At 42.4% G+C, this 18,027-nt stretch overlaps 1 protein-coding gene across 50 annotated transcripts in view; it reads left to right on the forward strand.

Moving 5' to 3' along the window:
• Positions 1-18,027, forward strand: part of LOC110491067 (basement membrane-specific heparan sulfate proteoglycan core protein) — a 158,529-nt gene that overhangs the window by 39,131 nt on the left and 101,371 nt on the right. For all 50 annotated transcript variants that reach the window (XM_036946987.2, XM_036946991.2, XM_036946995.2 and 47 more), the window contains exons 2-3: positions 9,073-9,205; positions 11,088-11,153. In XM_036946987.2, coding sequence (XP_036802882.2) covers positions 9,073-9,205; positions 11,088-11,153 — 199 coding nt within the window. The remainder of the gene's footprint in view (positions 1-9,072; positions 9,206-11,087; positions 11,154-18,027) is intronic.

Consider the following 18,027-nt stretch of genomic DNA (forward strand, 5'->3'; position numbering starts at 1 on the left):
AGCCTATCAGAAGCTTCTAAAGCCAGGGCATAATTTTCTGGAATTTTCCAAACTGTTTAAAGGCACAGTCAACTTAGTGTATGTAAACTTCTGACCCACTGGAATTGTGATTAAGTGAAATAATCTATCTGTAAACAATTGTTGGAAAAATTACTTGTGTCATGCAAAGTAGATGTCCTAACCGACTTGCCAAAACTATAGTTTGTTAACAAGAAATGTGTGGAGTGGTTGATAAACAAGTTTTAATGACTCCAACCTAAGTGTATGTAAACTCCTGACTTCAACTGTAAATATACAGAGAGTGTGCGACTCTATTTATTTATTTTTATATCTTATTTTTATATAATTGTCAAACATCACCAGTGGACATCTCTCTCTCTCTGTCTGTCTCCTGTGCTGCTCCTGTTCGCCTCAGTCAGTGTAATAGGTGTGGAATAAGTGTTTCTCAGTCAGTGTAATAGGTGTGGAATAACAGTGTTTCTAGGTCAGTGTAATAGGTGTGAATAACAGCGTTTCTCAGTCAGTGCAATAGGTGTGGAATAACAGTGTTTCTCAGTCAGTGTAATAGGTGTGAATAACAGTGTTTCTCAGTCAGTGCAATAGGTGTGGAATAACAGTGTTTCTCAGTCAGTGCAATAGGTGTGGAATAACAGTGTTTCTCAGTCAGTGTAATAGGTGTGAATAACAGTGTTTCTCAGTCAGTGCAATAGGTGTGGAATAACAGTGTTTCTCAGTCAGTGTAATAGGTGTGAATAACAGTGTTTCTCAGTCAGTGTAATAGGTGTGGAATAACAGTGTTTCCCAGTCAGTGTAATAGGTGTGGAATAACAGTGTTTCTCAGTCAGTGTAATAGGTGTGGAATAACAGTGTTTCTCAGTCAGTGTAATAGGTGTGAATAACAGTGTTTCTCAGTCAGTGTAATAGGTGTGGAATAACAGTGTTTCTAAGTCAGTGTAATAGGTGTGGAATAACAGTGTTTCTAAGTCAGTGTAATAGGTGTGAATAACAGCGTTTCTCAGTCAGTGTAATAGGTGTGAATAACAGTGTTTCTCAGTCAGTGTAATAGGTGTGGAACAACTGTGTTTCTAAGTCAGTGTAATAGGTGTGGAATAACAGTGTTTCTCAGGGACTGACTTTCTCCCTCTTTCCCTGATGCCTGTCATCACTCGTCCAAACGTAAAAAGCGTTGTGTGTGTGTGTGTGTGTGTGTGTGTGTGTGTGTGTGTGTATCTACTCTACTCTACATATAGTCCCGAAGCTGGGGTCAGAGAGATAAAGCATATGTCCCTGGTGCCATGAAGTGCTGTGCTAGGTGGGACTCTACACAGGGCAGCAGCCAGAAAGCTTTACAGTGTGTGTGCATGTGTGTGCAGGCAGGCAGGGAAGAGCCTACCCGTGTCATGCTTTCGTCCACTTAATGCTGCTAACTGAACTGTTTAGAATTGTGTTCCTGTTTAAAGCCCAGGTAGCGTCGTCTCTCCTCCCTCCTCATGTCTGAGGAGATATTGTTAGGACTTAGCCGTGAAGGAAATAACATGAAGGGGTTTTCTGAATGTTGTGTTGTTCCCTGTGTTGCTGCTATCATACACCCACCACCATCTGGACTCTACAGAGATATGGAGTCTGAGCTCTTGCTTTGATCAGCATTCTCAGAAGAGGCTAGAAATGCAACCTTTTAGCACAATTAGGAAATACTGGCCCGAAGAGGAACTTTTTTACAAGATGTGTAATGCCGGAAAATTATATTGTAAGAAATTTGTAATGAAGTAAAACCAGTAACTAGTTTCAGTGACAAGTTAGACCTTGCTGTATCTGTATCTGGAAGATGTCTGGTTTAGGTGGTGAAGTTGATCTCCTGGAACATTCGTCTCACGCTGTTCTCTCTTGACAGGCATTGGCTGTTGGCTGTTACAGGGTCATGGTGGGGATGGGAATGCTGGACTGGTGTGTGTGTGTGTGTGTGTGTGTAAAAACAAGGTTATTTACACCATCTCATGGGCACACATCTGTCTGGCTCTGTGTCTCGCTATGATGACAGCAGATGTTTGACTCTCAAGACATGCAGGATAGCTGATGGTGCTCTACTCTATGATGGGATCTTGGAGGCGTTGTCCCAACTCCCTCTGTTCCTCCTGATCATTCTGCCCCTGCTGCTGGTCATTGATTGTTCACGGAGAAAAAATGTTGGTATTCATCTCCTCTTGCACTGTAAACAGCAGCTGGGCAAACTTAGAGGGGATATCTTGTCTCGGGGCTTCACCATGTGGACTCACCTGTCCTTTGATACCCCACAGAATGTGTGCCTGTCCCTTTTTGTCTGTACCTCCTTTTACATTCTAGCAAGGCAAACGTTTGTCATTGTGAAAAACCTAATTCAAAAGTAAACATTGGGATTCCAACAATGGGTGGAATGTGTTTTTTTCCCCCACCCCCCTCACCACTTTGCCTGGGTGTGTAGCTCCTTTACACTGACAAGGTTGGGTTGGAGGCAGGAAAACTGCAGAGCAGGTCGCAGGGTCTCAGATTATCTGTAGGGAATGATAACCACAAGACAGTGGACTTGTCCCAACTCTTAAGAGGGACACAAAGGTCACACTAGTTTTGATCTTTTTCCTGTTCTGGAAAAATCTAAAACATTTGGCTAGGGCTGGCACGGTAATGGTGTAATCGTGTAACCGATGATTATGGATGAAAATAAAATAAAAATAACCTGCTTAATAAATAGATACATAATAAATAAACAAATAATGCATTGAATATGATGATAGAATTATAATAAAATACATGTTTTATACTGTATATACAGTACCAGTCAAAAGTTTGGACACCTACTCATTCAAGAGTTTTTCTTTTCTTTTTTGCTATTTTCTACATTGTAGAATAATAGTGAAGACATTAAAACTATGATATAACACATATGGAATTATGTAGTAACCAAAGAAGCTTTGCACACTCTTGGCATTCTCTCAACCAGCTTCATGAGGAATGCTTTTCCAACGGTCTTGAAGGAGTTCCCAAAGATGCTGAGCACTTGTTGGCTGCTTTTCCTTCACTCTGCAGTCCAACTCATCCCAAACCATCTCAATTAGGTTGAGTGATTGTGGAGGCCAGGTAATTTGATGCAGCACCATCACTCTCCTTCTTGGTCAAATAGCCCTTACACAGCCTGGAGGTGTGATTTGGGTCATTGTCCTGTTGGAAAAAAAAATGATAGTCCCATTATGCACAAACCAGTTGGGATGACGTATCGCTGCTGAATGCTGTGGTAGCCATGCTGGTTAAGTGTGCAAGTCTCTTCTTATTATTGGTGTCCTTTAGTAGTGGTTACTTTGCAGCAATTCGACCATGAAGGCCTGATTCACGCAAGACGCTGGGTCTTCCTGTCCTGTGGCGGTCCTCATGAGAGCCAATTTCATCATAGCGCTTGATGGTTTTTGCGACTGCACTTGAAGAAACTTTCAAAGTTCTTTAAACTTTCCGTGTTGACTGACCTTCATGTCTTAACGTAATGATGGACTGTCGTTTCTCTTTTGCTTATTTGAGCTGTTCTTGCCACAATATGGACTTGGTCTTTTACCAAATAGGGCTATCTTCTGTATACCACCCCTACCTTGTCACACACAACTGATTGGCTCAAATGCATTAAGAAGGAAAGAAATTCCACAAATTAACAAGGCACAACTGTTAATTGAAATGCATTCCAGGTGACTACCTCATGAAGCTGGTTGAGAGAATGACAAGGGTGTGCAAAGCTGTCATCAAGGCAAAGGGTGGCTACTTTGAAGAATCTCAAATATAAAATATATTTTGGTTACATCATGATTCCATGTGTTATTTCATAGTTTTGATGTCTTCACTATTATTCTAAATAGTACAAATAAAGATCAACCCTTGAATGAGTCGTTGTGTCCAAACTTTTGACTGGTAATGTATATTTATTTATCAACTTCATATTCAAGTCAGCAAACTTTACCCAAAAGCAGCAAAGTAAAAGTATGCCTAGTTTACATCTAACAACCGATATAAGGAGAGACGAGAGGAGGCAAAACGATGAAGTTTTAGAATTCTTTATGGTATTAACAGCTGACTGAAGACGGGACTACTGGGCATTCAAAAAGATGAAGCATGTGTTTGAGTCCGTTTCCACGGTAACAAGGACTCTTTACAACTTGATGAAACTTTGTTGCTCCTTGTTTCAGCAAGGTGTTGTAGCAAACAATCTCTGGTTGCCTAGGTAACCCCCCGCCAACCCCTTCCTACAACAGCAGCACATGCAGTCAGAAAATGTTGCTATCAGAACGATAATAACAAATAACCGTCATCCAAAATCCTATGACCTTCACAGCCCTATGTTTGACTGTTAGTGAAAATGTGATAACTGACACAGCATTGTTTCATGAGGAACATATCAGTTGATGAAGTTTGCCACACAAAAAAAGGCTTTTGTTTGCCAAAAATGGCAATGTATCGCCCATCCAGAAAGAGAGAATAAGTGAGAGAGGGAGAGAGTGAAAGAGTGAGATATAGGGAGAGAGAGAGACAGACAGACAGACAGAGAGGGAGAGAGAGAGAACCCCATCGGACCCCATCCATCCCAAGGGAGTGGGACCGGGAAGCAGGAGATGATCACACCAACGGTTGGCTGGTTGGCTCCAGTGAAAAGAATTGGTGCAGTCAGTGGTTTCCTTTTGAAAAAGGCCCGGGATTGTTGTTGTACGGTGTTCAGTCAGGGGAGAGAGGATTTGGGGGAGAGATAAAGTTATTTATTAGCCAGAGTCATTTAAACGGGAAACTCTGCCATGATGAGGGCGGATGAAAATGTGAACTGGCATGCCAGGCTGACTGGAAATGCCAAGGGTGGCATGCTGCCAGGGATGTAGGCAAACCTATAGCTCAGGTTTTGGACTGGTGGGGATGGTACTGACCCAGGGAGAGAGATTAGGGCTCTTTTTTAGCTCATATTTTTAAACTGAGCGAGTAGTCTGGAGACCTTGGGCAGTATCATTAAGACATTATCAAGATGATCAGGTATCAGATTATCTGTTTAGATTTTTCATGTCTTCAGTTAGATTTGTATGGGTTCTTTGGGTCAGTAATGTCCTTCCACAGAGATAGACTCAGGGCGGCTGGTAGCCTAATGGTTAGAGCGTTGGGCCAGTAAGTGAAAGTTTGCTGGATCAAATCCCTGAGCTGACGAGGTAAACATCTGCCCTTGAGCAAGGCAGTTAACCCACTGTTCTCTGGGGGCCGAAGACGTGGCTGTTGATTAAGGCAGTCCACGAACCTCTCTGGTTCAGAGGTTCAATGCGGAAGACACATTTCAGTTGAAAGCATTCAGCATTCATTCCTCCTTTCCCTCCCCCACTATTGAACTATTATCAAATTCTTATACCTTTCCCCTCTTCTCCAATTGCATTTAACAATCTCTTCACACCTTGACTAAATCAAGGAACACCTTCTGATCACCCCCCTTTCAGTGATTTCTACTCCACTGTGAGGATGTTTTGACTAGCCCAAGAGGTAACAATCTTTCCATGACAAAGTGCTTTCTGATCCTCTGTTGAGGGCCCACTATAAAGCTCTCCTGCCTGCCTGTCCTGGGCGGATGGAGTTTAAAACATATTTGAACCGATTTGTGTCATCTAACTATTCTGATATCAACCTCAACTAACCACTGGTTTCAAGACACAGTCACCTCCAAAATGATTAGCAAACTTAATGAGTATAAAAAATACTGTATAACATAAATAATACACATGAGCAAAATTTTAAGAATTATATTATTTCATACTAATAAAATTGTTCAGAGAATAAGATTTTGCTTAACCAATTGTGAGCACTCGAAGGGTGGGAAAGGCCCACTTTTGGCCCCACCTGGTGGCCAAATGACTCGTTACAAGGTGTGGCAGCTCTCCATAGAGGCTTAATAGACTGCAGCTGCACACCTTGCTGCAATTAGGGCTGCAGCAGCGCATAGGCCATGCAGGGGCATTCACATGGCAGAGAGGTGTGTGGAGGATACACTGAAGCTCTGTCGCAATTGTTGCACCAGCCAGAAGAATTGAACCCCAATAAGATTAAGGTTTGAATCACTCTATACCCTGGGGTAAAAGATGGTCTTCCCCAGTATTTAAGTTTACTTTAGTTATTGAATTAAATGGCCAGTGTTTGTTTTGTAGCATTTGCCTTGGTTGAGTGAGAACTTTATTTTGGGACATGAAGATTCCCAAAGCTACATGTTAAGCCTTTTGAGTTAATAAATCCCCATTTGAGAACTGCATTTCCTTGTCTGACTCTTTGTTTTGCACTACAGTGCACATGGCACACCTCTACCTACAGAGTAATAAAAAAAAGATAGGTGTCAAAATGATTGACACCCCTGTTTATATACTTTGTGCACCCTCCCCTTGTGAGGATAATGGCACTCAGGCTTTTTCTACAATGTTTCATGAGATTGGACAACACCATTTGGAGGGATCATTAGACCATTCCTCCATACAGAATCTATCCAGATTCCTTGATGTCATTCAGTCTGCTTATGGACAGCCCTTGTCAATTAAAATCAACAGGGTTCAAGTCTGGAGACTGATGGCAATTGCAAAATGTTGTTTTTTTGTGGTCACTTAAGGTCAATGGTAGAATGAACTCTACCAAGTTCCAGGACGTTTTTTGCCAAAAAAACTGGTTGCCTCTGCTAGGAGGCTGAAACTTGCCCACAAGTGGATCTTCCAGCAAGACAACGACCCCAAGCACACAGAAATGGTTAACCTCTTGAGACTAGGGGGCAGTGTTTGGATGAATAACGTACCCAAATGAAACTGCCTATTTCTCAGGCCCAGAAGCTAGAATATGCATATAATTGGCAGACTAGGATAGAAAACACTCTAAAGTTTCCAAAACTATCAAATATTGTCTGTGAGTATAACATAACTTATATTGCAGGCGAAAACCTGAGGAAAATCCAATCAGGAAGTGCTGTTTTTCTGAAACCTCTCTGTTCCATTGCCTTCCCTCCATTTAAAGGGATATCAACCAGATTCCTTTCATAGGGAAAGGAATCTGGTTGATATCCCTTTAAATGGAGGGATGGAGGGCTTCCACATGGTGTGAACAGTCTTTAGACATAGTTTCAGGCTTTTATTCTGAAAAATGAGCAAGAATGATCACATCGTGTCAATGGATAGCTGTGTGTCCCCAGAGTTTTGCATTTATTTTTATTTTACCTTTATTTCTGTTAAGAACAAATTCTTATTTTCAATGACGGCCTAGGAACAGTGCCTGTTCAGGGGCAGAACGACAGATTTGTACCTTGTCAGCTCGGGGGTTTGAACTTGCAACCTTCTGGTTACTAGTCCAATGCTCTAACCACTAGGGTACCCAGCCGCATGCTCGAGCAGCTTGGAGCAGACCTTTTCTCTCTCTCTCTCTCCTATTGAAAAGGCTACTGCTGCTAGCTGTTTGTAATGTTTTGTCTGCTGAGAGAGATGTCCTCACATAAACGCTTGGTTTGCTTTCGCTGTAAAGCTTTTTTGAAATCTGACACGCCAGATGGATTAACAAGCTAAGCTGTGTTTTGGTCTATTGCACTTGTGATTACATGAAAATTAAATATTTGTAGTAATTTAATTTGAATTTGGCGCCCTGCAATTCGGCGGATGTTGACGAAAATGATCCCCGCTAAACGGGATGGGTGCGCCAAGAAGTTTTAACAAGGGCCCCAATATGACCAGTGGTAAGCAAAACCGCCTGATAACATCAAAGATCCACCACTATATTTTACAGTAGGAATGAGGTTATTTTCTGCATTTGTATAATCCTTTCAATGCTGAACCCATCACTGGTGTGTGTGTGTGTGGCCAAATAGCTCTATTTTAGTCTCATCTGACCATAGCACTCGGTTCCAATCAAAGTGCCAATGCAGTTTAGCAAACTCCAGGCGTTTACATTTGTTTGCTCTCAAAGGCTTTTTTTAATGGCAGCCCTTCCAAAAAGCCTATTGGCATGGAGGTGCCATTTTAATTGTAGATATGGAGACTGTGACCCCCAAGATGTGACCAAGTTCTGCCAACTGTGGCCCTTGGACTCACTTTGTGTTGGGGACAAAATACACTTGCGTTCTTTGCCAGTCATGTTTACCACTATTCCAGTGGTTTTAAACATGTTAATAGTGGTGATATTTTTGTTGTACCAATTGCCTGGTTTATGAAAGTAAATCACCATTTGTCTTTCATTTGAGTCTTTTGCCTTTCCCCATGGTGATGGATGAAAGGGATTGCACATGCTTGTTTCTTTATTTTTATATTCCAGTGAAACAGGAAGCCATGGAAGGCCACAATAGTTCATTCAACTTTTTAAAAAGTAGAATGTTAATGGAGATTTTAATTTAGCTAGATTTTATTTATTGCAGTCCTTAGGATGCCAATTTTTAAATGAATATAATTATCAAATTTTTTGGGCATAAATTATTCTGTATTTCTATTATGTTATACGGTCTTTTTTGCTCATCAGTTTTTAATATATCTGAGCGTGACAATGGGTGCCCCCCTGTGGGTGCCCCATTGTCGACCATGATTAGTACAAGTTTAGACAGCTGGCTAGACTAACTTACCAATCTAAAAAACAACAAAAAACAAATTGCTGACATGGGCTAACAAGAGCTGATGCACAACCAAATTTCAAAATTGCACCACTATTCTAACTCGCTACAGTTATTTTGGGGGGGAAGGGTTGAGCCATGGGTCTACAGGACCCATCCCTGACCTAGATAATGAATGTTCAAGCTCCCAGCCTGTGTGAAGCTCCCAGCCTCACACCATCTCAGGTTTTGTTTTTCCTTCCACTCCCAGGCCCTGTATAATGGTCCTGCTGGGTGTAACCTAACTAACCTGGGCTTACATCCCAAATAGCACCCTATTCCCTATATAGTGCTACTTTTGACCATAGTCCTATGAGGTATAGTGTACCAAATAGGCAACCTGGGTTGCGTCCCAAATGGCACCCTATCTGGAGACATAAGACTTCAACCCCTATAAATCTCTTAAGTAGTGTTGTGTGTGTGTTTTCTGTCTGCAGGTGGCTCAGAGCTCCAAGGTGTGGGGAGAAGTGCCACTGCCCGAGGACCTGGATTCATCAAGGACTGTTCTCCAAAGATCTCAGCGCTTCCTGGACGATGACGAGGACTTTGCTGCCGATGAAGCATCAGGAGGTGGGGTCTAGGGTCAACACAGCTGGATCGCAAACAAGCTTTCTTTTCATAGACAAACTTTTATTTATGATATTTTAAGATCATGATTATAATACTATACTGTACAGAACTTCATACTACCTCTGAACTGTTCCTTACGAAACTGCAAACAATGTTAACAGTGGTGAACCATGGTGAATCCATGGTGAACCTAACTGTTTACTGTAACTATTATCTCCACCATAATCCCCTGGGTGCACAAGGGTCTGTAATACCTACATGCTTCAAGCAGACCACCACAGTCTCTATGCCCACGAAGACCAAGGTAACCTGTCTAAATAACTATCGCCCAGTAGCACTCACATCTTTAGTCATGCAATGCTTTGAAAGGCTGGTCATGGCTCACATCGACACCATCAGCCCAGACACCCTGGACCAGCTCCCGTTGGCATACCGCCCCAACAGATCCACAGATGATGCTATCTCTATTTCACTCTCCCACCTGGACTAGAGGAACACCTATGTAAGAATGCTGTTCATTGCTATATCTCGGCGTTTAACACTATAGTGCCCTCCAAGCTCATCACTACGCTCAGTACCTTGGGACTGAACACCTCCCTCTGCAACTTGGATCCCGGACTTCCGGACAGGGCGCCCCCAGGTGGTGAGGGTAGGCAACAACACATCCGCCACACAGACCCTCAACATGGGCCCCTCTGGGTGCATGCTTAGACCCCTCCTGCACTCCCTATTCACCCACGATGGCCACGCATGACTCCAACACCATAATTAAGTTTGCTGACGACACGACGGCGGTTGGCCTGATCACCGACGACGACGAAACAGCCTATGTGGAGGGGGTCAGTGACCTGTAAGTGTCATGCCAGGACAAAAACCACTCCCTCAACTTCAGCAAGACAAAAGGAGGGCCGAGCACGCACTCATCCACATTGATGGGGCTGTAGTGGAGCTGGTCGAGAGCTTCAAGTTCTGTGTCCATGTCACTAAGGAATTATCATTGCCCACACACACCAACACCTCTTTCCCCTCAAAAGGCTGAAAAGATTTGCAATGGACCCTCAGATACCCAAAAAGTTATACAGTTGCACCACTGAGAGCATCTTGACTGGCTTCCTCACCGCTTGGTATGGCAACTGCTTGGTATCCGATCGCAAGGCGCTACAAAGGGTAGTGCGTATGGCCCAGTACATCACTGGCACTGAGTCCCCTGCCATCCAGGACCTCTATACCAGGCGATATCAGAGGAAGGCCCTAAAAATTGTAAAGACTCCAGCCACCCAAGTCATACACTGTTCTCTCTGCTACAGCACGGCAAGCGGTACCGATGCAACAAGTCTGGAACCAGCAGGACCCTGAACAGCTTCTAACCCCAAGCCTTAAGACTGTAAATAGTTTGTTAAATTGTTAACCATCAGCTACCCGGACTATCTGCATGGACCCTTTTTGCACTAACTCTTGACTCATCGCAACTGCTACTGTTTATTATCTATCTTCTTACATAGTCACTTTATCCCTGCCTATATGTACATACATATGTGTACATCAATTACCTTGTACCCCTGCATATCAACTCGGTGCTGGTGCCCCGTGTATATAGTCAAGTTATCGTTACTCATTGTGTATTTATTCCTTGTGTTATTATTTTTCTATTTCTCTCTGCATTGTTGGGAAGGGCCCGTAACTAAGTATTTAATTGTCAGTCTACACCGGTTGTTTAACCAAGCATGTGACAAATACAATTTGATTTGATTTGACCCTGCTGCACTTCAGACGTAGACATGTATGTTCCACCTGTTGAGTAAATGAATGAGTCCTCCCTAGTCCTCCCTGGGCCTTGAGCTATGCTAACATTCTGACCACACCTCTTTTATCTTCCCCGTAGATCTGCCCAGTGGAGAGGAGGATGGAAGCACGCCAGAACCCACAGTGGTGACTGAGATCAGCACAAGTAAGAACCCTGAGCCCTCAGCCCTGAGCATAACACTCCCTGCACTCTTGGAAGATAAACCACATGGTGGGGCTAAAAATAGATTCTAATAAACAAACACACATCCCCCACCAGGGTTGCCTCATTTAAATGGCCACTTGTCCCATAGATGTGTACAAAACATTAAGATCACCTGCTCTTTCCATGACATAGACTGACCAGGTGAATCCAGGTGAAAGCTATGATCCCTTATTGATGTCACTTATTAAATCCACTTCAATCAGTATAGATGAAGAAGACGAGACAGGTTAAAGAATGATTTTTAAGCCTTGAGACAATTGAGACATGGATTGTGTATGTGTGCCATTCAGAGGGTGAATGGGCAAGTCAAAACATTTGCCTTTGAACTAGGTATGGTAGTAGGTGCCAGGCTCACCGGTTTGTGTCAGGAACTGTAATGCCGCTGTTCTTTTGTTGCGCTAAGTTTTGCGTGTGTATCAAGAATGGTCCACAACGCAAAGGATATGCAGCCAACTTGACAACTGTGGGAAGCATTGGAGTCAAAATGGGCCAGCATCCCTTTGGAATGCTTTTGACACCTTTCAGAGTCTATTCCTGGACAAATTGAGGCTGTTCTGAGGGCAAAGGGGGGGGGGGGGGACTAGGGCTTTTACAGAAATCGTATTACTGCCACACTGGCAGTCACGAGTCATGATGGCAGTCAAATTCCATGTGACCGTTTAGTCATGGTAATTAGGCTTCTCCTAGCTCTGATGCTGCTGATGGTCGTTAGTAGCCTACCAAACTTGCTAACTGCCTGGATCTCAGCACTCTATTCTCCCTCAAATCATGCAAATGTAATCGAAAATCTAATTAAACACTTCATGAGAGCCCATGAGCTCATGTTGCGCAACATTTCTATAGGCTATGCAATTGCGTGAGAAAACATTCATGGCCTCTTATTAAAAATAAGGGGCTCCATCAGCTTTCTATAGGCTAGGCTTACTAAACTCAGCAAAAAAAGAAACCTCCTCTCACTGTCAACTGCGTTTATTTTCAGCAAACTTAACATGTGTAAATACTTGTATGAACATAAGGTTCAACAACTGATACATAAACTGAACAAGTTCCACAGACATGTGACTCACAGAAATTTAATAATATGTCCCTGAACAAAGGGGGGGGGGGGTCAAAATCAAAAGTAACAGTCAGTATCTGGTGTAGCCACCAGCTGCATTAAGTACTGCAGTGCATCTCCTCCTCGTGGACTGCATCAGATTTGCCATTTCTTGCAGTGAGATGTTACCCCAATTTTCCACCAAGGCACCTGCAAGTTACCGGACATTTCTGGGGGGAATGGCCCTAGTCCTCACCCTCCGATCCAACAGGTCCCAGACGTGCTCAATGGGTTTGAGATCCGTGCTCCTCGCTGGCCAACACGAGCAGTATGGCTGGTGGCATTGTCATGCTACAGGGTCATGTCAGGGTGACCCTGCAAGAAGGGTATCACGAGGAAGATGTCTTCCCTGTAACGCACAGCGTTGAGTTTGCCTGCAATGACAACAAGATCAGTCCGATGATGCTGTGACACACCGCCCCAGCCCCAGACGGACCCTCCACCTCCAAATCTATCCCGCTCTAGAGTACAGGCCTCAGTGTAACGCTCATTCCTTCGACAATGAACACGAATCTGACCATCACCCTGGTGAGACAAAACTGCGACTCGTCAGTGAAGAGCACTTTTTGCCAGTCCTGTCTGGTCCAGCGACGGTGGGTTTGTGCCCATAGGCGACGTTGTTGCCGGTGATGTCTGGTGATGACCTGCTTTACAACAGGCCTACAAGCCTTCAGTCCAGCCTCTCTCAGCCTATTGCGGACAGTCTGAGCACTGATAGAGGGATTGTGCGTTCCTGGTGTAACTCGGGCATTTGTTGTTGACATGCTGTACCTGTCCCGCAGGTGTGATGTACCGATCCCGTGCAGGAGTTGTTACACGTGGTCTGCCACTGTGAGGACGATCAGCTGTCCGTCCTTTCTCCCAGTAGCGCTGTCTTAGGCGTCTCACAGTACGGACATTGCAATTTATTTCCCTGGCCACATCTGCAGTCCTCATGCCTCCTTGCAGCATGCCTAAAGCACGTTCACGCAGATGAGCAGGGATCCTGGGCATCATTCTTTTGGTGTTTTTCAGAGTCAGTAGAAAGGCCTCTTTAGTGTCCTAAGACCTTAATTGCCTACCGTCTGTAAGCTGTTAGTGTCTTAACAACTGTTTTTTTGCTGAGTTTATATTTATTTGGCAACTTTCCAAATGTTAAGCACATTGCTTCTCTTTACAACAGGAGTATAGCCTACCTGGCTGGCATGAAAATGAACCAAATCTTAGTCACACACCTCATGTAGTCTAGGCCTATATGTTTTGATAACGTTTGTATCACTAAAATGGCCAAATTACTTAAAATGAAGCACATTATTCCGCTTTACAACAGGTGTAGAGCCTAACTGGCATACATACCCAGCATTCGAGTTTCAAGCTTGGGGAAGATCATTTCCACCATAAAAATTACCTTTCATGACCGCCACAGCCCTACGGTGACACACTCAATATTAGGAAGGTATTCCTAATGTTTTTTTTATACTCAGTGTACATGATTATCTACAGTATCCACACAATGGTGATCTTTTAGATGAAACTGATGATTTGTTAATCACCACCTCATTACATAGAGGGTCTTCCACAGCTAAATTTACTGGCAGTGGAATTTCACTCCTTGCTTGTTGAAACGTTTCTGTGAGGGCCTTATTTAGTCGATCTGTGGAAGAGATCACTCGTCTGTGGTGTCTTCCCCCATCTGTGATTGTGGGTTCCGCTGAGTGTGTGTGTGTGTGTGTGTGTGTGTGTGTGTGTGTGTGTGTGTGTGTGTGCGTGTGTGCGTGCGTGCATGCGCTTGTTTGAATGCATCCAGGAGAAACTGTCTGTTAGTCTGTCTCTGGATGGTGTCCCCCTCACATCCGGCTGTGCCATCTTTCACAGGGCTGAGTCTCTGGTCATAACACAGGGAGGCAGATTTTTGCCCGAGATGTAAACATTCACATCTCTTCCTTTCGTCCAATGGCTGAGGTGAAAACACAAGCACATGAAAGAGAAGATAAACAATACAGAGCTGAAGGAAACATCACCAACACCTTTGTTTTGCATTCCTCAATAGATACACACGGCGCAGCTTAATGTGACCATGCCCCTGAGTAGGGTACAGCCATAGGGTACTCCCATGTAATTTGCTTAACTTTGGCGGGATCCTAAGCAAACCGCTGACACTTTTTCAGCAGCCTCACGTGTCGTTATTAACATACTTGGCTGTCACAACAACAAATGATTTTCATAAATACTTATTCTGCCCCTCAAAAATGTGTTGCCCGACCTGCTTAACACTGGCTGTAAAGATAGTATAGCTGTCCCATTAAACTTACATCACTGTTTGTTTACCTCTAGCATGTTTTGCCAGTTAGCTGGCAATATCCAAATGCAGATGAATATTATAGCTGTTACTTGGATGGATACAGCTCACTAGTCCTTACTACAAGCTAACTAGCAAACTTGAATTCACCCTCTCATCTGACACATGTAGGAATAAATCACGTGTGAAAATGTTCACTTGAAAAAAAATATCATGTGTTTTTTTTTTGTTTTTTTTTTACATGTACATTTTTCGGATTTGAACAAATCCCATGTGAAAACCAAAACTGTACATGAGTCAGATGCGTGGTTTTCGGACACGTGTGAAGTTTTACATACATTTCTCACATGTAAGTGTTTCACATGACACGTGGTTTCCCAACATTTCACGTGATAGTCTTAAGTTTCACCTGTGTGCTTTTGTATCTGGCGGGATTAAATCCTGGGTCTCCCAGGTCTCCTTGAGAACCCAATGTTTTGACCATTATGTTGATTGTTCAATTCAAAATAGGGCTGTCAAATGTAATGTAAAAAAAAAAGTCAAGTTAATAGCAAGGATTTGCTGTGATTAATCACGTATTCGGAATTTGCTCAAATTGAGCGAATTTGAGATGTCAATATTCTTGTAATTATTTTTATATAGAACAACTTGATTTTTGTCCAAATTAACAGTTAGCAAAATGAGGTGAATTGATAAAGCACACTTTCTTTAACCTCAATGTCAACTTTTGACATCGCATTGTTGTTTTTAGCTGTATATAGATGATGTATTTTCGATTTTCAAGGCTTTCCTACAATGTGATTAATCAACAACAAAAAATAAGTGAGGAGTGAGGATAATAACATGTGATCACCTTACATGTAAATTGCAAGTTCCCATGTGAAAAACAATCATGTGAAAATCACATTTGCAGTTTCACATGTAAGAACTCCAAATGTGTAAATCTCATTTTCACATGTGAAAAACAATGACATTGGAAGAAGCGAAAAGAACAGAGAAGTGGCTTATTTTTATTCTGTTTTCTGGTTTGTACGCATGGTTACGTTTTCAAAATCTATAGGTTACATGTTTAACTAAACTGTGACGAGTTTTCTGGTCATTTTTATGTATCATTTAATTGTTTTGACCGAGTGAAAAACAAGAGAGATTTTCAGGAGTGTAGACAGGCTAAGTATATCTAGCTAGTTCACTTTTATATGCAAGTCAATGAGAACAAGATGGCGTTTCGGATTGATTTGTTTAAATATCCGTTATAAATGTTTTTGGCTCTTAAATGGTTTTATTTTTACAAATGAGGGCTCATATTGAGTGTATTTGCATGTGTACATTTGAACCTCGCATATTGATATGTATTTTAGAAGGTTACTTTTTATGACATTTGTATCTAATGGTCGCATGCTAATTGTTAACCGCTAGCTAGCTTAGTGATAGGCGATAGCTAGCCTTTCATTTCACCCTAGCTAGCTAGCTTCTGTTATTGTTAGATGTCCAATGTTTTTTGTTCCATTTAATCTAAAGGCCTAACAGGGATTTTAATGTATTTTAAAATGTGTGAATGCGTTTGCTTTTGGAAGGAATGTGAAGAGATACTGTTCTGCAAAGAGATGATTTTTGAAATAGGGCTGTCAGAGTTAATCAGTTAACTCAAATTCACTTTTTGTCATTTTAGTGCACTGTAAAAAAAAAAATGTGATTAATCACATTGTCTGAAAGCGTTGAACATACACTGAAAACATCCAAAATACATCATCTATACAGCTAAAACAACAATGCGATGTCAAAGGTTGACATTGAGGTTAAAGAAAAGTGTGCTTTATCAAAAGAATAGGAATGATGAAAGTTGTTTCTGTGAACTATCCTTTTAACACAAGTATAATATGGAAAACACATGTAAAATGGCTGTTTTAAAAAATAAATAAAAAGTTGTAAGGGTTTCTTCACCGAAATGGCTCAGCACTGAGGCCTAGCGAGCTGGATATGTCCAGGTAAGGAGTACAAAAGTCCTTAGTTAGCCATGACTAAGCAGGTGAGTTACCGGTTGCTCACAGCATTAGCAGATCACACTCGCAGTAGTAGATTTAAAGTCTCTAAGCCTCCAACAGTCAAATTGGAGCACATGAGTGGTTTGTTGACCCATTTGAGGATTATAGATGTGAACACACCAGACACCACTTGGGGCGTGTTTGTAGTTCTCGGCCAAATCCTGCTGGGAAGCTTGGATTAGTGGCCTCAGGGTCAAATCAGATTTGGCAGATATGCATTACACACTACACAAAAGTGTATTCAAATACAAAAGGAAGTGGGAAAGTCTGAAAATATAATTTAGAGTAAATGGGATTTCTGGGGTTTTCCGCAAAATAATCGTCTGATAAACCATCCAGTCTTACTGTCCTACTGTATCGACATGCTTTTCCTACACTGGAGTCTTTTTTTCTACTGCTATCACAAAGAACTTGCTATTTCTGGCAGTAAAAATGTATATTTTAACTTTCGCTCTTCAGTTCAGTTAGTGTTACAATTTGGACTTGTTGTTAGTAAATATCCATGACTAAGTACTGTATCCAATTACTCAGACAGAATTGTCTGTTTCAGAATAGAAAACATGCCTTGTCTGGCAGCGGTGAAGGCCGGGGCAACAGTGTGCTGTGCTCATCGTTCCATTTTTAGATTATTATATGACAGCAGTTGGGAAGGAACATTACTGATTTCCTGAGTTGGATTTGTCTAGTCAACGCGTTGGTGCCGAGTCTCCCTGTCCAGCGGGTTGTCCTTGTGGCATGTAGGCTCTCGGCTCTCCTTCCTCCCCCGTTTACATAGTGTAGAGTGATGGAAGTAGAGGTGCCACTTCTGCACCCATTATGATGCACATACTGTTGTATTTGCTGTGTTGAAGATTTCCACCTTTCCTAGTCTCTCAGGGACCTAACATTTGAACCGGTTGATCTGGCATTTGAAGCTGTGTGAGAAACAAATCCAGAGTCTTTAACCGTTATTTTCAACCTCTTGTCTATTGTCTTTTGGTCCACTGAAGGTTCTGAAGTTCAGTTCAGCATGGTCCCTCCCAACCTCCTCTCTTGACCTCTGCAGCATATCTCAATACAGTTCTATGGGAGACATCCTCCAGCCTGTCTTTCATCTCTCGGTATTCCACTGGTTCACATGCACCCGCCTCCTTGCAGACATTCCTAGAGCAGCCAGAGAACATTGTTTAGAGCCATAGAAACAGAGGTTAGTTAGAGAGTTCTTCCCAAGGCTAATTTTAAACCAGAGGCTTCAAAATTCACTATCTCCAGTCTGACTCGGTCTGTCTTCCCTTGGTTTAAAGGCATTTTATCACAGACTACATTGACCTCGAGACTGCTTGGTTATTTATTGTTTTTTGTGATGTTTGAAATCACATCTGCAAACAGTAGGTGGAAATGTATATACAATGTGTCATG

The sequence above is a fragment of the Oncorhynchus mykiss genome, chromosome 16 (genome assembly GCF_057628025.1).
Source record: "Oncorhynchus mykiss isolate SJ-2025 chromosome 16, ASM5762802v1, whole genome shotgun sequence".
Lineage (NCBI taxonomy): Eukaryota > Metazoa > Chordata > Actinopteri > Salmoniformes > Salmonidae > Oncorhynchus > Oncorhynchus mykiss.